This window comes from Dromiciops gliroides, chromosome 1 (genome assembly GCF_019393635.1).
Source record: "Dromiciops gliroides isolate mDroGli1 chromosome 1, mDroGli1.pri, whole genome shotgun sequence".
NCBI classification, from domain to species: Eukaryota; Metazoa; Chordata; class Mammalia; order Microbiotheria; family Microbiotheriidae; genus Dromiciops; species Dromiciops gliroides.
In genome coordinates, this window is record NC_057861.1 from 635,210,955 (window position 1) to 635,235,774 (window position 24,820).

Sequence of the window (24,820 nt, forward strand, 5' to 3'; positions counted from 1 at the left end):
AGGGCTAAATAGGACATCAGTGTTGACCTATTCTAATTGCTTCCTTTTACAGATGGGGACAAGAGTGGATAAATGACAAATTTAAAGTCGCAAAGGTACTAAGTAGTCAAGGTGGAATTGGAACCCACGTCTTTCTGCTCCAAATCCAGGACTGATCTCATTTTGGCATTTTGCTAGCATTCATTGCACTAAATCAGAGGCTCCTAGCCTGTCATTGCTGACTTCACATTGAACATTAATGACGAGCCTAAGGCCTAAAAGGGGAAATAATATAGGTAGTACCTGTTGGGAAAAAAAATGAAATTCAAGTACAGCAATGGCCATCCCAGTAGAAAACATTCTTTTTAGCTGTATGTGGTATGTCTCAAGTTATTTGCTTCCTCAGTTCAATCCACTAGGAATCTCTTGGTGCCTTCTATGTATACAACATTGTTCTAGGCATTGAGGGAAATCCAAAGAGAAATAAGGTGTCATCTCATATTAGAGAGGTAGAAAGAACATTGGTTCTATAGTCAGAGGACCTGGGTTTAAGCCTTGCTTGGTTCTGCCACTTAGCATCTATGTCAGCTAGGGAAATCACTACCTTTCTGGGCTTCAGCTTCCTCATTTTTAAAATGAGGGGGTTGGAATAGATGATCCCTCTTGTCTCTTTTGGCTCTGAGTCTGTGATCAACAGATGACAAGCACACAAAGAATGATAATAAGAGTAGAATGTGATAAGTGCCTAAGAGAGTCGTAGAGTGCTATGAGGGGTCTAAGAGAGTCCATGTGGTTGGTGGGAATAATAATAATCATAATTGCCAGCATGTTTACAATGCTTTAAGGTTTATGAAGCACTGTGCATATCTCAATTAACCCTCATAGCAATCCAGTGAGGTAGGTGCTGTTTTACAGGTGAGAAAACTGAGGCTGAGAGAGGTTGAGTTGAAATTTGAATTCAGGTCTTCCTGACTTAGTCTAGTGCTCTTTTTTGATGTGGCACTTTGCTTCTTTGGGAACCAGAGAAGTCTATATGGGGGGAGATGCCATTTGAGCCAGGCAGTTGAAGGATGAGTAAGATTTCAACTGATAAGAGATGAAACAAGTGAAACAGACATTGAGAAGAGTATGAACCCAAAGGCACAAAGAAGCCAATTCTGTTCCCTGACCCTGAAGCAGGAAGTAAGGACATTGCCTGCAGTAGCTGCCCATGTGGTATCAGTAATTGGTAGGTATGGATTTAGTGCAGTTATTAAAAGGATTGTAAGGTAATGGGTGTAGATCACATCTATTCCTGGAAAGGTTATATCTCATTACTTTTCTCTTTGTATAACAACTTTTTGAGTTAAAAATTTGGCCTTAGACACTAGCTGTGTGACCTTGGGCAAGTCACTTAACTCTGCTTCAGATTCCATATCTGTAAAATGAGCTGGTGAAGGAAATGTCAAACTACTCCATTATCATTGCCAAGAAAACCTCAAATGGGGTCATGAAGAGTAAGTCATGAGAGAAATGACCAAACAACATAACCTTTACTCTCTGTCTAATCAGATTTTTTTACTTATTATTAGTTATTTAACTTTGTCATTTATTATTATCAATAACAATGATAATAAGCTGTGAGAGTTCCAAGAGGTTATCTAGTCTTAACGCTAGTGTTAAACTTATGGGGACACCGAGTTTTCAAGAGTTGGGATTCTCACCCCATTTCTGACTTTTGAAATCCTGCCTGTCCTTCAACCTGCAGTTCATACACCACCTTTTCCTTGAAGCTTTCTTTGATTCCTTCAGTGATTAGAAATCTTTCTCCACTTGTATCTCTCAAGCTATCTCTCCTTTAGGTTCTATCTAACTTTCACCATATGCATACAAAGATCTTTCCTGTTGGATTATAAACTCCTTGAAATTAGAATTTGGGCCCTATTCCTAGGATCATATGATTTAGATCTAAAATAGACTTTGAGACCAAGTTGGTTGGCCCCTTTGTTTTACAGGTGAGAAACTGATACCCGATGAGGTGTGATGGGTGAAATTTGAAATAACTGAGTAAATGAAGGTTTGAGCTCCTGAGCATATCAGTTTATTAACCATCACATGCTAATTGTGTGACAAATTGGGAACAGGCCTCCACAGCTTGGTATTGGACCCCGGGTACAGAGAAAGTCAGATTTTTATGCATTAAAAGCAAACGATAGGATATAAACCAGAATACAAGATCAGGCAATTGATTTGTAATTGGAGGAAAGATTAGGGACTTTCTGAGTTGGAAGGGAGATGACAGAAGGTGTGGACCTTCCTGGATGTGAAACAGGATATCACTTCATTCCCACAATTAGCAAGCAGGCAGAATGTACAGGGAAATGAAACTTGCATCTCAAAAGGGAGGAATTTTTACAAGATGGAGTCAGTTTGGTTCACACAATTCTTTCAGAAGTGATGTGATTTTTCCAACATAACATCAAGGATAAGTGGTAGGATCCAGGACTTGAATCTAGCATTCTTTAGATTCCGTGTTCTCTCCACTCTGCTCTGCTCTCTTGTTATCTGTCAGTGAGCAGTGAGCAGCAGAGCACCTTTTAGAGGCTTCAAGTATTTCTGATTTTTTTAGGGGAGTGTAGCTACTCCTTCCACTGAAACAGATTGCAACGCTTCTACCACTTTGACAGTTGGTTTAAACAAAAAATTCATCACCCTGTTACCAAACTCATGGTGAAATTAGTAAGATGGGGGTGGGATGGAGTGAGTCTTTGTACTCCATATCTATAGTTGATGGTAGGGTCTATACTCAACACCTTTTGTTTCATAGGACCTACCAGAATTTGACCTCCAGAGGCATAGTTTTTGAGAAGCCTAGTTCATTTCTTTACCATAAGGAAACATTGGTGAACTTTAATAGAGTAGAACTTTGTTTGAAGTAGATCCTTAGTTTATATTTGTTGGATATACTGAATTATTCTAGGTCTTCCTTCTCAGATACAAACATGGTCAGATCTTCCTTAACCTAAAGCGCCATCCCTTAATTCTGCTACTTTCCCAAGCTATTACGATACCTTACTCTTCTTCACCGACAAAATTCTTGAAAGAATATTCTGTACTTGCCTCCACATCTTACCACCTACTCCTTCCTCCCTGAAGTCTTATCTTCTGTGCCTCTGCAACACCTTGCATTCTAGCTTCTCTGCCCACCATTCTACTGAAATGGTTCTATCCAAGGTTATTTGGAAACTCCTTAGTGCTAAATGCAATGGTCTATTTTCTTTCTTTATTCCCCTTGTCTTCTCTATAGCATTTGACATTTCTCTTTCTGGTTTCCATCTCCTCTCTTGCCTTCATGACTCTCCTCATCTTTCTGACCACTCCTATTTTTGTTGCTGGCTCCTTATACTCATCCCATCCACAAAACATGGATGTCTCCCAGATTCTGTTCTTGGTTCTTATTGGTGATTTCACTTATTCCCATGGATTCAGTCTTCGTTTCTCTGCAGATGGCTCTCAAATCAATACTTCCATCTCCCACCCTGGTCCAGAACTGTAGATATATAACTTGACTACCCCCTTGATTACTTCACTTGGATGACCTGTCAGCACCTAAAACTTGTCATGTCCCAACCAAACTGATTATCTTCTTTGATTGTTATCTAGAGAGACAGTTTAGCATAGTAACTAGAACTCTGGACTTGTCAGGAAGAACTGAATCTGAATCTTATTTCAGCCACTCACTGACTGTGTGACCCTGGACAAGTCACTTTGTGTCTCTAAATGTCAGTTTCCTTGTATGTAAAATGAGAATAATCAGAGGCCCTACCACAGAGGGTTGTTGTGAGTATCAAATAAGATAGCATATGTAAAACGTTTTGCAAATTGTAAAACATTAACTACTGAAAGGCCAAGGTCACCCGCTGCCTCCTGGACCATTGCCAGTCATCTTGATTTTTGTCTTGCCACTGGACTTTGATGACTGGAGGAGAGAGTGAGGCTGATGACTTTGTGCAACTCACATGCAAAGCAAGACATTGCCTCGTGATGTCATTGGTCCTTTTTGGGAAGGAAGGGCAAATAACAATGTATTAGCTACTGTAATTATGATTGTTTTCACCAACAACTGCCCCTTCCTCCAACTCAGGGGGTTCTCAACCTTTTCTGGGTCATGGACCCCTTTGGCAGTCCGGTGAATCCTATGGCTCCCTTCTCAGAATAGTGTTTTAAAATGTGTGGTGTAAAGCATACAGGAATACAAAGAAAAGCAATTATATTGAAATATAGTTATTGTAATACTTTTTAAAAATTCATGAACTTCAGCTTAATAATTCCTGCTTTTACCTTTTCTGTTTTCATCGATGGCACCATCTTCATTGAGAAACAGGTTTGTAATTTTTACTCCCCCTCACCCCCACCCCAGTCATTTGCAAAATCCTGTAGTTCTATTTCTCCCATATCTGGCTCCTAATGTCACTGCAATCACTCTTGTTTAAGTCCTTGCCTTCTCTTATCTAAACTGTTGTCTAAACCATCTAACCAGTTGTTGTGTCTCAGATATATGTTCTTTTCAGTCTTTCCTTCATGCCACCATCTTATTGTATCACTATCTTCCTCATAGGTCAACCCAGAGACCTTCAGTAGGCCTTCTAAACAAAGTATAAGCTCTTTGTCCTGGCATACCCAGCTTCCTACAGTCTGGCATCAGTCTCCCTTTGTAGCTTTATCTCATACTAATGCCTTTCACCTACTTTCCAGCCAACCTGGAACCGTCCTCCATTCTTGTCCTCCTTTCTACTGAATCTAATCCTTTGCTTGTGCCATCCTTCCTATGTGGACTTTCCTCCATCTGTGTCTGTTGACGCCCTTCCTTTCCTTGGAATCCAAACTTGGGTACTGGGCTCCTTCAAGAAGATTTGCCTGAATCCCCTTCTCTTCCCTAGATCTTGCTCTCATGGATCAGTTTCCCTGGACCTTTCCTTTTCACTTCCCTGTTTCACTGAGAATATATAAGATCTTAGGATTTCATAGGTAGAAGGGAGCTTTGAGCTTCCGATTTTGCAGATGAGAATACACAAACCCCCAAACAGTGGAAAAAGACAGTAGGAGGACTTGTACTTGGAATACAGGTTTTTTGACTCCAAATCCAGGACTCTTTCCACTTAGACTTGTTGTTTATATGCATTCCTACATGCCACTACCCCCCATTTAAGATTTTAATCTCCTTGAATTAGAGTTTGTATTTTATGTCTTTGTACTCCCCAAATCCACCACAGTTCCCAGCACACGGTAAATGCTTAATAGATGGATAGATATTGAATAAAGATGGTACTAGAACTGGGGCTAGATTCAGGTCTCCCCACCCCCACTCCAGGGCTCTTCCTGCTTCATTATGTATTCTGCTTCCTTTGGCCCTCAGTACTGCCTGTGGTTTCCATGGCCATAAGTGGACACTCTCGGGGGTCTGGCTTCTTGCTGCTGCTTTTCCTGACTAAAATTAGAATCTTGTGGTTATCCTGCCTAGTTCAGAAACGTCTCAGCAGCTAGGAGTTGGAGTCCCCTTGATCTACAGCCCCTCAGCTCAAAACCAAGCTCATCTCCCTAGGACTTGGAGGGTGAATGGAAAAGACCCAGCCGAGAGTTTCTCCAAGTAAAAACGGATTCCTTTCCCTCAATGAGCGGACAGGTCCCTGTATTATTTTCTGTTGTGCCCGTCTGTTCCCCCACCTTGGAAACCCATTTCGTTAATACCACCAGCTGACTGAAAGGCATTTCTTACCAAGTAAACCACTGTCTGTGCTTTCCCAAGCTTTTGGGCAATAGGCTCTTGTGCTCAGATGCTCTCCTGTGCTCCCTCCCCTCATCCTAAATGTGTGGAGCTGGATATAATGTGATTATCAAGAAGACAAATGATGTTATGAGTGGGCTCTTTTGGTGCTGGACTGAACTACTGGTGATCCCAGGGCTGGCTTTGGATGTTAAATTGGACTCTGCAGTCACTTTTCAGCTTGGGCTTCATGTTGATTCGTTGAATAAACATTTATGAATTCCTGTTAGCTGCAAGTCCCTTTGCCAGGCAATGGGGGGATTATTTGCCATTTAATGTTTATTACAGATATCTTCAATCAACAAACTGTTATTAATTGCGGACTATGCACCTAGCACTGTGCTAAGCACTGGGCATTCAAAGAAAGAAATAGGCCCTGCCCTCAGGGAGCTCACAGTGTGGGGTGGGGGTGGAGGAAGGCAACAACACACAAACAGGCTCTTTACAGGATAGATTGGAGATAATCTCGGGGAGAATGCATTTAAGACCAAGGAAGAGACTGGAAGTGGCTTCTCATCGAAAATGTGGTTTTAAGACTTGAAGGAAGCCAGGGAAGCTAAAAAGCCAAGATGAGAAGGAACATTTTCAGGAAAGGGGAGCAGCTGGTGAAAATGCCTGGTGTTAGGAGCCAGAGTGCCTTCTGGGAGACATAACGAGGAGGCCAGCGTGACTGGAGTATAGTGTGCCCAGCTTGGGGGTAAAGCACAAGAGGACGGACGGGAAAGGGGGAAAAGGGCCAGGTGATGGAGCATTGAAAATCCAAACAGAAGAGAGTCTATTTTATCCCAGAGGTCATAGGGAGTCCCTGGGGTTTGTGACAATTGGAGTGACGCCACCTGCTGGAGAGTTACTGTAGGAAAGCTCCGCCATGAGGAGAAGGCGTCTGAGGGCAAGCCATGTGGCTTTTCCTTGGCGTCAGGAAATAACATTTGCTTGTGGGTACCGTCTATCAAAGCTACCAGCCAATTACCTTGGAGCTGTGTGTGCATGTGTGGATGGTGTCATGGGGCGCAGAGCACCCCAGAATTTCTCTGGGGCACACCGAGGAATCTTCTCCTTGAGAAACTAAACCAGAGGACAGATAAGGCCTAGAGGAACCAAATCGGACTGAGCTAGCTTGGGATTCCTACCCTTCATTCTGGTCTCCCTTATCCTGGGGAGATAAGTTTGGGTGTGGCTTCGGCCTTTGTGTTCTGAGGAGGGATCCATAGCCACCCCTCACCCAATTCCTTTAGTCACTACCAGTGGGGGATGGTCCTCCACTGCTCACCCAATTCCCCCAGCTACCAGCAGTGGGGGATGGTCCTCTCTCACTAAAGGAACTTTTCACGGGCAGATGGTCCACCCCCATCAGTCATCTATAAAAGTACCTTCTGGTCTCCTGTTCGAGGAGATTTGGTACCTCTGAGCCATGTGCTTTGTGCCAAATCTCCCCATGAAAAGTCTAAGGATTTCTTTCATGGTTTCCCTCCCCCCACCCTTCCCTTCCCTTGCTCCTAAATAAACTATCACCTTGTTCTAACTAAGTTTTGTGTGCAAGAGGGTGTAATTCTTTAAAGAGGAATTCCCAAGAACCCCAACCCCAACCCGTACCCCATTTTCCACTATATCAATGGGATGTTCCCAGTTTCATAGGAGGCTTGTGGGACGAAGGGGCGAGGCTCATTCTCTCTCTCTCTCTCTCTCTCTCTCTCTCTCTCTCTCTCTCTCTCTCTCTCTCTCTCTCTCTCGGACTTCAGGGGGGAGTGGAGCAGGAGACGCTGGCTCCCTGACATAGATGTAGGAATCTAGGCCTCTCTCTCTCTCTCTCTTCACCAAATTCTTATGCTCCTTAATAAATGCTTAAAAAGTCTAAACTCTTGCTAAAGCTTCTAATTTATTGGCGACCACTCATTAGATTTTGACAGTATAGCTAGAATCTTAGCCACAGGTTGACTGAATGGGTTTAACATGACCAGACTTGCCTTTAAGGAAGATCTCACTGCTAGTTAAGTTGAGGATGGACCAGTATAAGGAGAGACCCTGCCCCCCCCTTGTGAGGTGGAGAGACTCACCAGAAGGCTGTTGCAGTAACTAGGGGCCTAAAAAAGGGTGATGGCAGTGTCAGAGGAGAATAGGGCATGTACAAGAAATGTTATGAAGGTAAAACTGACAGACCTCTGTAGTAGATTGAGAGAGTGAGGAGTCAAGGATGACATCTATTTTGCCAGTCTGAGTGCCCGGGAGGATGGTGGTACCCTGGAAAGTGATAGGGAAGTTAGGAAGAGAGTTTGGGTTTGGGGATAAATATAATGAGTTTTGGGGCAGCTGGGTGGCACAGTGGGTAAAACACCGGCCCTAGATTCAGGAGGACATGAGTTCAAATACAGCCTCAGATGTTTGACACTTACTAGTTGTGTGACCCATGGCAAGTCTCTTGACCCTCATTGCCCTGCAAAAAAAACATAATGAGTTCAGTTTTGGATATATTACGGTGTCTATGAGACATCCAGTTCAATATGTGTAAGAGGAAGGTGGCAATGTGGGGCTGGAGGTCAGGAGAGGTGTCTTTTTTTTTTTTAATTTAAAAAATTTTTGTAACAAACATTTATTTTATTTTTCCCAGTTACATGTAAAGGTAGTTTTCAACATTCATTTTCATAAGATTTAGAGTTCCAAATTTTTCTCCCTCCCTGCCTTTCCTCCCCGCTCCACAAGACAGCAACCAATCTGATATAGGTTATATATGTACAATCCACACGTGCTCTTTTTTTTTTTTAAAGTCTGTGTTCAATCGATATCAGTTCTTTCTCTGGGAGTGGATAGTATGTTTCCTCATTAGCCCTTTGGGATTGTTTTGGATCATTGTATTGCTGAGAATAGTTAAGTCATTCACAATTGCTGATAGGACAATACCGCTGTCACTGTGCACAATGTCCTCCTGGTTCTGCTCACTTCACTATACATCAGTTCATATGAGTCTTTCCAGGTTTTTCTGGAATCATCCTGCTTGTCATTTCTTATAGCACAATGCCACCTAGCTGCCCCATAAACCACTATTCTTGCTCATTAGGTACTTGCAATCTAGTAGAGGGCAGTTAGGTGTCTCAGTGGATGTAGCTTCCCCAGGCCTGGAGTTAGGAAGAACTGAAATTTGGCTTCATATTCTTAGTAGCTGGGTTACCCTAGGCAAGTCACTTCAACCTGTTTGCCTCAGTTTCCCTTTCTGTAAAATAAGCTGGAGAAGGAAATGGCAAACCACTCCATCATCTTTGAAAAGAAAATCCCAGTTGGGGTCACAGTGTTACTTCTTCCATGAGGCCTTCTCTGATCTCCTAGCTAGAAGTGATTTTTCCATGATCTGACCTTATTGTACTTTATAGTCTTATGCATTTTTAATATTTTAATTTGCATTACATTTATCTATGTATGTGTCTTTCCTACTTGCATTAGAATGTGAGCTTCAGGGTAGGTTGTATAGCTTCTTTCTTTCTTTTTTTTTTTTTTTTTTGCAGGGCAATTGGGGTTAAGTGACTTGCCCAGGGTCACACAGCTAGTAAGTGTTAAGTGTCTGAGGCCGGATTTGAACTCAGGTACTCCTGACTCCAGGGCCGGTGCTCTATCCACTGCGCCATCTAGCTGCCCCTCATAGCTTCTTTTTTTAAGAATTTAAAAATTTTTATTATTTTTTTGTGTGAGGCATTTGGGGTTGACTTGCCCAGTGTCACACAGCTAGTAAGTGTCAAGTGTCTGAGGCTGGATTTGAACTCAGGTCTTCCTGAATCCAGGGCCAGTGCCCTATCCACTGTGCCACCTAGCTGCCCCGCTGTATAGCTTCTTTTTTTTTTTTTTTTTTGCGGGGCACTGGGGGTTAAGTGACTTGCCCAGGGTCACACAGCTAGTAAGTGTCAAGTGTCTGAGGCTGGATTTGAACTCAGGTACTCCTGAATCCAGGGCCGGTGCTTTATCCACTGTGCCACCTAGCCCCCCCCCCCCCCCCCCATAGCTTCTTAATCTTCTGTATATCCTCTAGTGGTATATGGGATGTTAGGGAGGATTAGCACCTCTGGTGAGAGGGCTTGCCAAGTCCTTTTTAGTGCCACTCGTTTACCTTTGGTGTCCACTTTTCACCCACTCTCAGCTGTGGCTCTAAGAAGTTGTGGCATGTATAGCGGCCACAACCTGGTAGAACCGCCTTGGCATATGGGCTAAACCAGGTTAAGAATAACTCGCAGGCCTCAAACCTATTGGGGAGTTAGTAGGGGTCTAGTCCAAGCATGTGAAGACTGCCCCCTGTGGAATGGGTGAGTGAGAACAATTTGTTTCAGTGGCCATGAAGGTAGCTGAAACAGGTGCTGTCGGATGCTTAGAGCTTGGTCAGACATCGAAGATACCCAGGTTGTCCACTGCATCCTGGGCCATTGCCAGTCCTGCCTTTTGTCTTGACACTGGACTTTGATGACTCTAGAAGAGAGAGTGTGGCTGATGACTCTATGCAACTCTGCCTCACTTAAATCCAATTCACAAGTGTTTCAAGACATCACATCATTGGTTCTCTTCCAAACAAAGGAGAAACAACATCTCCTCTAGTGAAGTCCATTTCCCTTAGTAGAGAGAAAGAGGTTTGTTGAATGAATGAGTAATTAAAATATTCTGTGTGTGTGTGTGTGTGTGTGTGTGTGTGTACATATACATATTTAGAGTACAGTGATGGCACAATAAAATGATTATATTTTGGATTTGGGATTAGGTAAGGACAAGGAATTATTCCCTAAAAATAATAATTTTTTTTCATTTATTGACTAATCACATATATCAGCTATACATGACAGGTTTTTGTGTTTCTGTTTACTAAAAATGTCCAAAGTATATTCTTATGCCTCTCCATAGTGATTAGCGTTTTACAAATGTTATTGAAATCATTCGATCGGTAGTTAAGTGAGATTGGAAGGGACGGTTATTACAGTCCTGATTTTACCAATGAGCAGAGTTTCAGTGATGAAGCTTTACTAGGGAGGAGGATAGTGTGAGGTGTGGCTGACAAAACATCACAGGGCTGAGCATTCAGATTCTCTAGTCATACTGCAATTCAGTGGTAGCGCTGAGACTAGAGACCAAGACTATGATTTATTTCTTCAGAAGCCGCCTTTTTGTGATACGATCTGTAACTTGCAGCACTTAACTGCGGTTCCAAAAAGTGTTCGCACATAGTAGTAGAGTTTCAGGAAGTCAAGGTTTTTTTGAGGGTTTTGAGCAAAGGAGAACTATATTCAGGTAGTTAAATAAAATATAGACTTTGGGAAAAAATGGATTGAGTAAAAAAGAAAATTTCTTGCAATGATCATCGTCACAGCAACATCTGACCCTGTAGTACCTTCCATAGTATTATTGTTCACCCTTTATTTTTGAAGCAGACAAATGACATCACAGGGTGATGTCTTGACTTGCTCATGAACTGGATTTGAGTGAGGCAGAGTCGCACAGAATTATCAGACTCTCTTCCAGAGTCATTGAACTCCTGTTGCAGGACAAAAGTCAGGATGACCGGCCATGGCCCAGAATGCTGTGAATGACAGTGTTTTCGGTGCATTATATCATCTGATAAGAATTACTCACATTTATATACTTTTATTGGGAGGGCACCTAGGTGGCACCCATAGAGTGCTGGGACTGAAGTCAGGAATACTCATCTTTGTGAATTTAAATCTGGCCTCAGATACTTCTTCCTTTTTTTGTTTTTGTTTTTTTTAGTGAGGCAATTTGGGTTAAGTGACTTGCCCAGGGTCACACAGCTAGTAAGTGTTAAGTGTCTGAGGCCGGATTTGAACTCAGGTACTCCTGACTCCAGGGCTGGTGCTCTATCTACTGTGCCACCTAGCTGCCCCCAGATACTTATGAACTGTGTAATCCTGGGCAAGTCACTTAACCCTGTTTGCCTCAATTTCTTCATCTGTAAAATGAGTTGGAGAAGGAAATGGCAAACCACTCCAGTGTCTGCTAAGAAAATCCTGAAAAGGGGTCATGAAGACTCAGACGTGATTGAACAACAATAACACACTTTTATGGATGGCAAACCTATTTCCTCACAACAGTCCTGCCATGTGTAATGGATTATTACCTCCATTTTATCCATGGGGAAAGTAAGGCTCAGAGGCAGGGCCATTCTTGACTATGGAGAATGGGTGGGCTTTTTTTTTTTTTAATTAAAATTTTTTTTTGGTGGAGCAATGAGGGTTAAGTGACTTGCCCAGGGTCACACAGCTAGTAAGTGTCAAGTGTCTGAGGCTGTATTTAAACTCAGGTCTTCCTGAATCCAGGGCCGGTGCTTTATCCACTGTGCCACTTAGCTGCCCCCTAAAATGGGTGGGTTTAAATGAAGAGATGGGGAAGGGAGAAGAGTTGGGGAGATGTAGAGAGCGCTATGAATTGCGAAGGGTTAAAAGGAGAGAGTAAATCTGAAAAATGGTGATTGTACCAATAATTTGAATAGTTTCTTACAAAAGGACAGAGAAGGCATATCGGTGTCAGAAGTTGGGTTTGGTTTGACATAAAAGAACAGACTTGAGGGAGGAAGCTACAGATAGTAACTCTTGGCTTGGGACTAGGCATACTAGAGATCTGGAAAGTCCATCGCATTAGAATGTTTTTGATCCACCCACAGAACACTTTTTTTTTTTTTTTTCTGAATGAATTCTGGCAAGAGTGTTTTCAGTGGAAAATTTAGTCTCTCATTTTCTGTCAATGACGTGTCTGCCTAGAGATAAGAAGGAGGGATAGGACTTGTGTGGCAAGTAGATAGCTACTGTGGCTTATTGATCAATTCTCTGTAGTTATAATCTTTCAATCAATAAATAAAACAGTTATAGAACAAATACTGTGTATAAGGCAATAATATTTTGAGCACTGTGTGCTAGATAGAGGTCTAAGACTCCTTATGGGGTCGTGGAACAGAAAAGGTTATGTATACCTATTTTATAGTCCCATAAAAACTTATTGGGTGAAAAGGGATCGTGAGTGGAAAAAGTTTAAGAAGCTCTGGTATAAGATATGGTCCCTGGGGGCGGCTAGGTGGCGCAGTGGATAAAGCACCAGCCCTGGATTCAGGAGTACCTGAGTTCAAATCCGGCCTCAGACACTTGACACTTACTAGCTGTGTGACCCTGGGTAAGTCACTTAACCCCCATTGCCCTGCCAAAAAAAAAGGGGGGGGGTGGCTAGGTGGCGCAGTGGATAAAACACCGGCCCTGGATTCAGGAGTTCCTGAGTTCAAGTCCGGCCTCAGACACTTGACACTTACTGGCTGTGTGACCCTGGGCAAGTCACTTAACCCCATTGCCCCGTTAAAAAAAATAGAAAAAAGAAAAGATATGGTCCCTGCCCTCTAGAAATGTCAGAGTGGTTGAGGAGATAAATTACAATAGGTTAGGTGCCACAGGAGTTGAATGTGAAAGTATTTTAGGGGTTCAGAAAAGGCCGTGAATCACGTCAGTGCTGACCAGGCCAGTGAAGAAGGTAGGGTTGTTGTTGGGCCTTGAAGGATTAGGAAATAGTGAGTGAGGAAAGAGGGAGTCTGTGTGGTAAGAAAGGGGAGTGCTAAGTGGACCAGTTTTTCAGGGCTTGAAGGTTCATGTAGTGGCGTTGTGTAAGGCTAAGAAAGTAGGTTGGGGTGAGACTGAGGAAGACCTTGAATGCCAGGGTATTTTAATTTTTTTATTAGGTACTGAGGTGGTAAATAGGCCTTATGGATCAGAGTGGGAGAAGAAGAAAGCAGAGCGATCCTGGGACACTGCTGCAATTCTCCAGGTCCCAGGGTCATAAGAGTTGAGGTAGTGGGGGAAGAGCCAAGGGCCAGTAAGTGGCATTTATGTATGGTCTAGATCAGAGGTCCAGACTTTAGTCTGAAGACCAAAAGCAGCCATAGAAACACTGAATTAGGTCCCAATCAGATTAAAATGTAATTGGAAAATAGTTAACAAAATAAATAAAAATGTAATACAACATAGATAATGTTAATTTGTGATTTTCTAAGTCAGCATTTCTATTTGAGTTTGACATCACTGGTCTAGATCATTGGTTTTGAAAGTATGGTCCCAGGGACCCCAAAGGTGGCCCTCTCCCTCTCTCCTCCCCCTCAATCCCTAGTCACTTTGAGAAGTATTGAGGTCAAAACTATTTTCATAATATTACTAAGATGTTTTAGTTTCTTACATTGGTAAATATCAATAGGTGTGGCCCATATAAACAGAAGCTCCTTGGGGTACTCAATAATTTTTAATAGTGTAAAGGGGTTCTGAGACCAAAAAAAAAATTGAGAACTACTACTGGTCTAGATTCTAAGCCAACTTGTGTAGGGGTTGGGGAGGATTTTGAGACAATCTGAAATGCAAGGTTACTTCTTTAAGCTGTGCCAGTAAACAGGAGTGGAGAGGAGGGTGTCGACAGACATCATGAATGTCTTTCACACATTTAACATAAATTGATTAATGGCCTAGAGGCCAAAGTCTGCTTTTGATCACGAATGTACTCCTGAATTATTCTTTATAATACACTTCATTATATCAGATTGTTGGTTCAAGCACAAGTGGTATAAATAACATTCACACTCAGTTTACACTAAATATTATCAGAGCCCAAATTTCAGAAGTAAACCCACAGTTTTTATCTGGTGGTGTTGTGGAAAGAACATTGAATTTAGAGTTGGAGAACATGGATGTGAGTCCTGCTTCTGCCATTTCCTGGTTGTGGAACCCTGTAGAGGCAAAATGGATGGCAAGAAAGTACCTCACAGGGCAGTTGGGAGGAATGCACTTTGTAAACCTCAAAGCACTGTGCAAATGTGAATTTTTATTATCTGGGAACTAGTGTTTGACTTAAGGCTGTTTCCTAGATAACTGGTGTTTGCTCTTTTAAATATCCTTTTAAAAAACACACCACCTTTCTAAACAGACTCTACTGAACATAATTTAATTTTTCTTTGATGGCTATAATTATCCCACAGTGCTATAATAGGCATTGCCATGTGGGCAATTAAGTGCATAAGGGCTATCTATATCTATGTCAAACAGCCGTATATTCCTGTACTTTTTGAATTCTTCTGTTTTCTTTTTGTAATTGTTCATTATCCTACTCATAGTGTTCCCTAAGAAGAAATGTTGTTTAGTGGAAGGAGTGCTGGATTTGTAGTCAGGAAGACCTAGAATTGAAACCTACCTCAGACACTTTTTTGGGGGTATTTTTTACCAATTCTTTTTTTTTTTTTTTGCAGGGCAGTGAGGTTTAAGTGACTTGTCTAGGGTCACACAGCTAGTAAGTGTCAAGTGTCTGAGGCTGGATTTGAACTCAGGTCTTCCTGAATCCAGGGCTGGTGCTTTAACCACTGTGCCACCTAGGTGCCCCTACCTCAGACACTTTGTGTCTTTGTGACTGTGGGCAGGTCACCTAACTTATCTGACATTTGGTTTCTTCATCTGTAAAATAGTACTGGCTGCTAGAGCTGTTGTGACAATTAAGTGAGATTAAGTGAACCAGTTGGTAAACCTTGAAGCATTAGATAAGTATGAGTTATTACTATTATTTGGTCTGCCGCAAGACCCTTATTCCTAACTCACCAGGTTTGTTAGAATTTTATACAGGGTCAAAAGTCATTATACTCTGAATGAAGGTCACAGGGCTCTCCAGGGAAGAATGTATGTGAGCTGGAATGCATGGATTTCAGGTCTCAGGAGATCTTGGATTCATCATTGTATCTACTCCCTCTACCAGGGCAGATTGTCACCTCTTCATAGACCATCTGCAAGAATCGACATAGCTGAAAGATTTATTGTACTGCTGCTCTTCTGCTGGTGAATCTCTTTGAACTTATCCAAACTCTGAACAGAGCCTTTATCTGAAGCCATTGGAGCTGGGCGGGACCTTCCATGACTTGTGGTAGGTCCCAGACCCTTTCTACCCATGTGACCTTGGGCAAGTCACTTGACACCTCCTGAGCCTTCATTTACTCATCTGTAAAATGAGGGGCTTGGACTATTTGGCCTCTGGGGGACCTTCCAGGACTCCATCTGTGAGCTCTTCCATCTCACAAAGAGATGCTAGAGCACGGATTGTGTTACATTTAATTCAGTGCCTCTCTGTGCTAGCTTTTTACTTCTGGGCTTTTGTCTTTGATAGCTGATCTGGTCAGATAAGTGACCCTGGGCTTCTGTGGCTTTAGCAGCTGCTGCTTGTGGTCTTTGGAACAACTCAGCATCTCTACATCAGTCTGTTGCTTTTCCCACCATACCCCTATTAAGTCATGTGGGTAGGTGAGGCCTTACTTTAGCTCACACTTAAAACAGCATTTCAAATGAAATGCTGGTCTTGCTAAAATGTTGGATTATTAAAGCAACAAACCACTTAAATCAATTACTTCCTTGTGTTTTCTGTGAGCAGCTCCTCCCACAGCTGTGGCTGAGCTGTTTGCTTCACATTAGGTGTCATGGAGGTAGGCTTGGGACTCTGCTGCCTATACCCACAAGAATGTAGGGCTTGGGCTGCCCCCCACCTTCCACTCCCCACTCCCAGAACACACATCATAGCCCTTCTCCTAGGGAAGTTGTTAACATTCTCTGGTTTATCTTCTTCATTCTACCCAGTTTATTCTAGACAGGGAAGATGCATGTGCACAAATCCCATTTATTAGTAAAGCAAAGGGGCAGCTAGGTGGCGCAATGGATTAAGCACTGGCCCTGGATTCAGGAGGACCTGAGTTCAAATCTGGCCTCAGACACCTAACACTTACTAGCTGTGTGACTCTGGGCAAGTCACTTAACCCCAATTGCCTCACCAAAAAAAGATATGAAAGGAAGCAGTCAATAGAAAAAAAATCTTTCTATTAGTAAAGCAAATACATATATTGGATAAACTCACGGTCCAACTTTGGTCAGAGTTAGAGAGTATTCTTGCTGATTTTCTTCCATTGAGAGGCCTCTCGCTTTTCTAGCTCATGCTAAATCAGGAGTCTCAGGTCTGGGAGACAGTGTTTTAGTCGAAAAATCGATGGACTTTGGAGCCATAAGAGCTAGGTTTAAATCTCAATTCCACTTATCTCACTAACCATGTAAACTTAGGAAGATCATTTCTCTTGATGTTCTCATCACTCCCATTAATTCAATTATCATCTCAATGTGGATGATTGTCAGAGCTAGCTTTCCAGCCAGGATCTCTCTGCTGACCTCCAGTCTCATGTCTCCAACTGCTCCTTGGACATACTGAATTGGGTGACCTGTAGAAATTTTATACTCAACATGTCCAAAACTGAACTCATTTTCTTTCCCCCTCAACCTTCCCCTTCTTCCCAAGCTCTTTATTATTGTTCAAGCTTGGAAACAAGGTGCTAGCCATGACTTCTCTTTCTCATCGCCCATCTCCAATCTGTTGCCAAGACCTGTCAATGTCACCTTCGTGAAATCTTTCAGATATGCCCCCATTTCTTCTCTGACACTGCCACCACCATGGTGCAAGCCTTTATCACCTCACACATGAGATGGAGGAGGCTTAACAGATAACATATCAATAGTGCCTAAAAGGGTTAACAGAGAAACTAAGGTTTGTGCTCTTACAGTAACCAAGAGGGTTCAGTCCCTACCAACCCTCACCATCGACAGAGACAGTAACCAGAGGCCATTAACCATTTATAGCCATTAATATTCCTAAATGACAGGACACCTAGAAACCAGATCTTAAGTAAAGAGACATATCATAAACACAAACCCTCTGGGTCTGACAAGTTTAAGCATGTCTTTAGGAACATGCGCAGAAAGGGCCAAATGTGTCCTTAGGCTCACCTTATGATGTGTAAACCCCAAAAACGCACCTCCAAGGAAAAAGGGACCTGCCTCCGAGGTTGTCTTAGGACCCCAGGAACTCCAGTTGGGATAAGCCCTCCCATGAACCTCCCACAAGGAGGAGACTAAGATAATGAGGAGATAATCTACTTTTTCTCACTATAAATATAACCATTTTCATCCCCCTGTTTGAGACACCTATCTCCATGGTGCTTTGCCTGTGGTCAGCAGTCTTTCAGTAAAACTTGGGAAACTGAGTCACTGAGTCTTGTAATTCTTTGGGATGCTTCACGATCAATTTGATCATTTAAACCCACCCACACATCACGTGGACTTGCAATAACCTGCTGGTTGGTCTCCTTTCCTCAATCAGATCTTTTCTCAGTCTAGTCTGTTGTCCATTCAGCTGTCAGTGATCTTCCTAAAGTCCCAGTCTAGCCATGTCACTCTTCCCCATTTCCCCTCCCCCCTCCCCATTTCATGGTTCCCTATTACCTCCAGGATCAAATATAAAATCCTCTCTTTGACTTTGGGCCATGTATCATCTTGACTCTTCCTACCTCTCTGGTCTTTTTACACTTGCTTCTCTTCCCCTCCTCCTCTCCTCTCCTATTTGATACTCTGTGATCCAGTGACCCCAGCTCCCTTGCTTTTCCTTGAACAACACACCCCATCTCCTGATTCTGGGCATTTTCACTCAATACCTTCCATGCCTGGAATGCTCTTCATTTCCAATGTATAGCTTCACTGGCTTCTGTTGAATCTCAGCCAAAATCCTACCTTCTACAAGGAGTCTCTCCTGAGCCACCTTAAGTCTAGTGCCTTCCTTTGAAATTATCTCCAGTTTGTACATAGCTGTTCATCTGATTGTTTCTTCCCTCGCACTGTGAGCCCCTAGAGAGCAGGGACTGTTTGGGGGTTTCTATGTATCCCCAGTGCTTAATACAGTCTCTGGCGCATAGTAGGTGTTTAATAAAGGCTCGTTGACTTGTCTTCACCTTTCTGGGCCTCAGTTTTTTCATCTATAAGATGGGGATAATAAGCTCTACTTATTCCACCAGGTGGTTGTGAGGATGTATATATGGTTGAGTCCTGTCTAAATGTGAGTTATTGTTGCTATTTCTCCAGGAAGCTTTCCCTTATTTTGAAGCTTTCCCTTATTTTGCATAATGATGGTTGTCAATTAGTGCTTTAAGATTTACAGTGTTTTACATACATTATCTCATTTGATCCTTACAACAATCCATTAGGGATTCTTATCTCCTACAGATGAGGAGAATGAGGCACAGAGCCCCCTTAATGACTTGCTCTTGTCAGAGTTGGAATTGGAACCCAGACCTTTCCTGCTTCTAAGTCCAACATTTTTTTGATCACACCATATGGTCCTTCCCTGGACTACATATCAGCAGAGAGTTGGACTTGCCAGTTTTGGAGAGGTTCATCTTTTGAGGATTGATTCCCCTGGTGATGAACATCTTGAACCACAGCAAGTCATGAAAACTGTCACTTCAGTATGGAAGGAGCTATGGTCTGCATTAGGGGAAGCAGCCATTACCAATCCCCACAAAATCTGGAGACCGTTGGCATAAGACTTAGGATATCTGCATTGCTGGCACGCTATACAGAGAAAGCCATTTAAAGTCTGATGTGTTCAATACCTTCACTTCCTAGTGGTCTTTTGACCACTTCCTTTCCCATGACTACCTACTTAACCTCTTACATTCACTACATTTACAACACTCAGTCCAGCTCTAGTTGAAAGTGAGTTTTCTGTTCTCAGATTTTCCAGTGGCGCTTTGCTGGGATCTCTTCATTGCTCCTGTCATACTTTCCCTTATTTTGTATCTACTTTTGTGTCCATCTCTTCTATGAGTTTGAAAGCTACCCTACTTTAGGGATCGTGGGTTTTTGTTTGCTTTCCGTGTCTGTACCTTTAGCACTTTGTACATGGACTTTTTTTTTGTGGGGCAATGAGGGTTAAGTGACTTGCCAAGGGTCACACAGCTAGTAAGTGTCAAGTGTCTGAGGCCAGATTTGAACTCAGGTCTTCCTGAATCCAGGGCTGGTGCTTTATCCACTGTGCCACCTAGCTGCCCCCCATGGACTTTTTTTTTTTTGGTGAGGCAGTTGGGGTTAAGTGACTTGCCCAGGATCACACAGCTAGTAAGTGTCAAGTGTCTGAGACCGGATCCGAACTCAGGTCCTCCTGACTCCAGGGCCTGTGCTCCATCCACTGTGCCACCTAGCTGACCCTACCCCATGGACTTTTTTTTTTTTTTTTTAGTGAGGCAATTGGGGTTAAGTGACTTGCCCAGGGTCACACAGCTAGTGAGTGTGTAAAGTGTCTGAGGCCGGATTTGAACTCAGGTCCTCCTGAATCCAGGGCCGGTGCTCTATTCACTGAGCCACCTAGCTGCCCCCCATGGACTTTTAATATGTTTGTTAAGTCAAATTTAATTGCTTTATATGGCAAATATTTTTCCTAATTACATCTGAATCATCAGCTGGGTAGCACAAATGGATGGACTGTTGGGGCCAGAATCAGGAAGAACTGAGTTCAAACCCAGCCTTAGACACCAGCTGTGTGACCTTGGGCAAGTCGCTTAACTCGGTTTGCTTCAGTTTCTTCATCTATAAAATGGGAATGATAATAAAAGCATCTAACTTGCAGGGTTGTTAGGATAAAATGAGAGAATACTTGTAAAGTGCTTAGCATAGTGCTTGGTACATAATAGGTGCTATATAAATGTTTGCTATTGTTATTGTTATTATTAGTAGTAATAGTTTCAAATGTCAAAATGATCATCCCTTTTTCCTTTAGTTAGTAGTAAAGTCCACAGGAGAATATGATAGTTCATTATTACCTTATTCCTAGACTATAGTAGCTCATTATTACTCTGTTCCTAGACAACTTTCCTTAGATCACAGAGTTCCCTCACTTCCTCTCTGCATTCAGTTTCTGAAGCTTGGAAACATTTTAGTGGCATAGTGGATGGAAGATTGGACTTGGAGTCAGGAGGATGCAAGTTCAAATCCTTACTCAGACACTTAGTAGGGATCCTGGCCAAGTAATTTGATCTCTCTTGAATATGGAGGGGGGGGAGAGGGAAAGCATTTATTAAGTGCTTACTCTATTACAGGAACTGTACTAAGCATTTATTAAGTGCTTACTATATTCCAGGAACTGTACTAAGTACTTGGAGATACAAATACAGGCAAGCAAGATAGCCCCTGTCCTTAAGGAAAGAGGGGGAGAGAAGAGACTCATATTAAAAATAGCACCTTACAGTTGTCGTGATATCAAATGAGATAACATTTAAAGTGCTTTGCAGACTTTAAAATAGGAAATAAATGTTATTGTTGTTATTGTTTTGGGGGAGTAGGGGATGATAGGAGACCATGAATCCTGTTGCTGCAATCATCCTGTTGCCATTACCTAATATATACAAAGCACAAGCAATTAAATATTCAGTTCCCTTCAGTGGTGGTGGTGGTAGTAGTGATGGGGGGGGGGGGAAGGGTGCTGTTTTGGAGAGTGGTATAGGTCATAGTAGAAAAGAAGATATTTCTAAGAAATCACATTTGGTTTGTCTAGAAAGCTAGTCTTCTAACTCCACTATTAATTAATGAGTTATTTAATGCAGAAAATTTTGAGAGGTGGCAGGTGCTTTCTAGTTGTAGAAATCATTGCAGTTAGAGGTGTCGAGGGAAAGACTGAGAGGGAAAAGATGCTTCGATTCATACATTTCTTTTTCTTGGTTATGAATTTTCAGTGTATTATGCCCATGACAAATTGGATGACTTCGTTGGCATTATTAACACATATCTGCGCCCACTGTTTATGGAAATAAGGAAAGGACGCTCTGAAGATGATGGAAAGATATTTTATGCTCTGGTAAGTGCATGGCTGAGTGCCCCCTTGTGGCGTATCCCTTTAAGTCAAACCGAGGCTAAATGGAAATGTTATTTTATAAGTGATGAAAGTGCACTTTTCCTTCCTCCTCTATCCCTACCTTCATCTGCTGCCTTTGGTGTGGACAAGAAGAAGGGAGGGGAGTGGGATTATAGAATTCTGATGATTAGAGATGAAGTGGATCTTCCAGACCACTCCTTCCGACTTCTTTGTTGTTCTTCTTCTTCGGTCTTTTCAATCCTGCCCAACTCTGTGACCCCATATGGGGTTTTCTTGGCAAAGACACTGGAGTGGTTTGCTATTTCCTTCTCCAGCTCATTTTACAGATGAGGAAACTGAGGCAAATAGGGTTAAGTGACTTGTAGAATTTGGACTCTCGAAGATGAGTCTTCCTGTCTCCAGACCTGGTACTCTATCCACTGTGCCACCTAGCTGACCTTCTAACCTCCTTACAGGTATGGAAACTGAGACTCCAAGAGATGAAATTACTTTCTAAAGGTCACATGGTTGATTGGTGGAAGGAGTGGGCCGCAAAAGAGTTCCACTAATTTTCTGAATATTCTTCATATTGGCCTACTGACACACTTTCTATAGATCTTCTGATATTCTGAATATTCTTTCCATTATACCATGCTGTCTCTCCATTAATATCAGAACTGGAACTGAGGATCTGCAAGAGACCTTGGTGATGACCTCTTTTTACAAATGAGGAAACTAATGCCCAGAGCCATTGCCTAATGTCACACAGGTAGTAATAAAAATAATACCGCCACCATAATTATTGGCATTTCTATAGCACTTTAAGGTTTACTTGACATATTCTTCACAACCACCTTGTTATCCACTTTCTGCTATTCCGAATGTTGCCCCTTGGGAGGTTTAACCAGGCCTTTTGAACTATATTGCCATAGGAAGTAGGACCAGGTGACCTAAATCTGCTCAATTTACAGCTGTTCTTATTTTTTTTTTAATTTTTTTTTTTTAGTGAGGCAATTGGGGTTAAGTGACTTGCCCAGGGTCACACAGCTAGTAAGTGTTACGTGTCTGAGGCCGGATTTGAACTCAGGTCCTCCTGACTCCAGGGCCGGTGCTCTATCCACTGCGCCACCTAGCTGCCCCATACAGGTGTTCTTAAGAGTCTGCTGTAACCCTAGTCAGTTCTTAGAGTCACTACAGTAGTGGGATGGTCTCAATGCTAATATACGTCAGGAATCCCCCCAAAGGCCCACAACTCATCTTTCCATTGGGATTTCTTCTAATTCTAGAATCAGCATAGAGTAGATTCCCTGAAATGGTTGTGACCAGAATAGGTTGGGGAGGAGGAGGGGGCTTTTTTCCTAGATCACTCTGGAATCACTCCGTGAACAAGAAGGAATAGGGGATTTGCCATGCTTTAGGGGAAACTTTTGCTTCCAATTATGTCTGAGGAAAGACTGATGGTCCTACTCCATGTAAGGTGTATTGCAAACAAATTGCAGTATAGTAAATGTGATGTTTTATTACTTCTGATGCCTGGTGTGCACTGAAGGTCTGAACCATAGAATGTTTTTGTCCTAGGCGGCCGCTTAGCTGATGCCAGAGCCACCAACAGTAATTCACAAGGGGAAAGCCTCTAGCTTTGGATCTCAATTCTTGTTAATAAGAATTAAGGTTTAAGCTGCAAAGTTTGAAACTATTTTATTGAGTCATAATGATAACTATCTCTGGCAACAAATATCACATGACCTCATCTGATTATAATTAGGGAAAGGGCTGGACTTAGGGCATTGTATCAGGACTGAAATGGTTCTGAAGATCAGAAGTAATAGTTAAGATTTGTTTGGCCAGCAGTGCTTGTGACCAAAGTAAATAAAAAGCTAATAGGCCTCTGGCTGACATACACAAAAAGGATTTCATTTCACAAATGAGTACTTGAGTAAAACATACTTTTAATTAAATTTGGGGGGGAAACTCTTAAGTAGTAGCATTGTTTTGTACTGGACAAAAATATCTGAAAAGCTTTTCAGTAATATTCTTATCTTAGTTTTCTTCTTACCTCCAGAGCCCTGTCCTTTTCTTATTATGCAACATTTAGGAGTTGAGTCTGAGTGTTCTCCTGAAACGTCAATTAGTCTTATAATTAAAATACCACTATGATCACTTATTGTCAGTCAGTCTTTCCCTATAAGTTATAAGGCGAAAAAGAGTAGAACTTAGGAGGGAGCCATTTTATACTTTATTTCCTGTTGTTTCTAGTAGTCAAAACTCTTAGAAAACCTCAGAAGGTCTATGTGGTTGCTTCAGGGGCAGGCGTAGAGGGGAAGCTGTTAGACAGGAAGGAGGGTAGGACACGTCATGTCCCTGTCATTTGGCAGTGGTTTACAGCTGGACATTACCCATCCCTTTCCTGACCTTACAAATTAAAACCTTACACATGCAGATTGTGTTCTGTTACTCTTTGCCACTAACTGCATGAAGCTGGGCAAGGCTTTTGATCCTTCTGAGCCCCAGATTCTTCATTTTTAAAATGAAGGGGCTGGATTAGGTAATCTCTGAGGTTTTTTCCACCTCTCGATTATACTCCTCTACACAAAGGCTCCTGTTTTGACAGTGTTTATGGGGAACACCCTGGTAAAACAGAGGGCACTCAGCACAGTTGGTAGTAGGTCTGTCTTTGAATTTTACCTCTGGGGTCATCAGCCCTCTGAGCCTCAGCATTCTCTTCTAGAAAATGAGGAGATTGGATTAGATTAAGTTCTCTTCCATTTCTAACAGTGTCTACTATACTGCTTGCTCTTTTGCAGGAGCAATTAAGCCTGCATTCAGAGACTGACCTGGGACTCTGATCATTTTCCTTTCCTTTCCTTTCCTTTCCTTTCCTTTCCTTTCCTTTCCTTTCCTTTCCTTTCCTTTCCTTTCCTTTCCTTTCCTTTCCTTTCCTTTCCTTTCCTTTCCTTTCCGTTCCGTTCCGTTCCGTTCCGTTCCGTTCCGTTCCGTTCCGTTCCGTTCCGTCTTTCTTTGCTGTACAAGGAGAATCAGGGGGGCAGCTAGATGGTGCAGTGGTTAAAGCATTGGCCTTGGATTCAGGAGTACCTGAGTTCAAATCCGGCCTCAGACACTTAACACTTACTAGCTGTGTGACCCTGGGCAAGTCACTTAACCCCCATTGCCTCACTAAAATTTAAAAAAAAAAAAAAAAGGAGAATCAGAACGAAAGGGGGAAAACTGCAAGAAAGAGAAAAAACACAAAAATCAACTAAAAAAGTGAAAATAGTATGCTTCAACCTGCATTGACTCTATAGTTCTTTCTCTAGATGTGGATACAATTTTCCCTCAAGAATCTTT

At 42.3% G+C, this 24,820-nt stretch overlaps 1 protein-coding gene across 2 annotated transcripts in view; it reads left to right on the plus strand.

The window, feature by feature from the left end:
- The window catches only part of NSMCE1 (NSE1 homolog, SMC5-SMC6 complex component), a 69,283-nt gene that overhangs the window by 29,299 nt on the left and 15,164 nt on the right, over positions 1–24,820 (plus strand). For both annotated transcript variants that reach the window (XM_043979661.1, XM_043979656.1), the window contains exon 3: positions 21,357–21,478. In XM_043979661.1, coding sequence (XP_043835596.1) covers positions 21,357–21,478 — 122 coding nt within the window. The remainder of the gene's footprint in view (positions 1–21,356; positions 21,479–24,820) is intronic.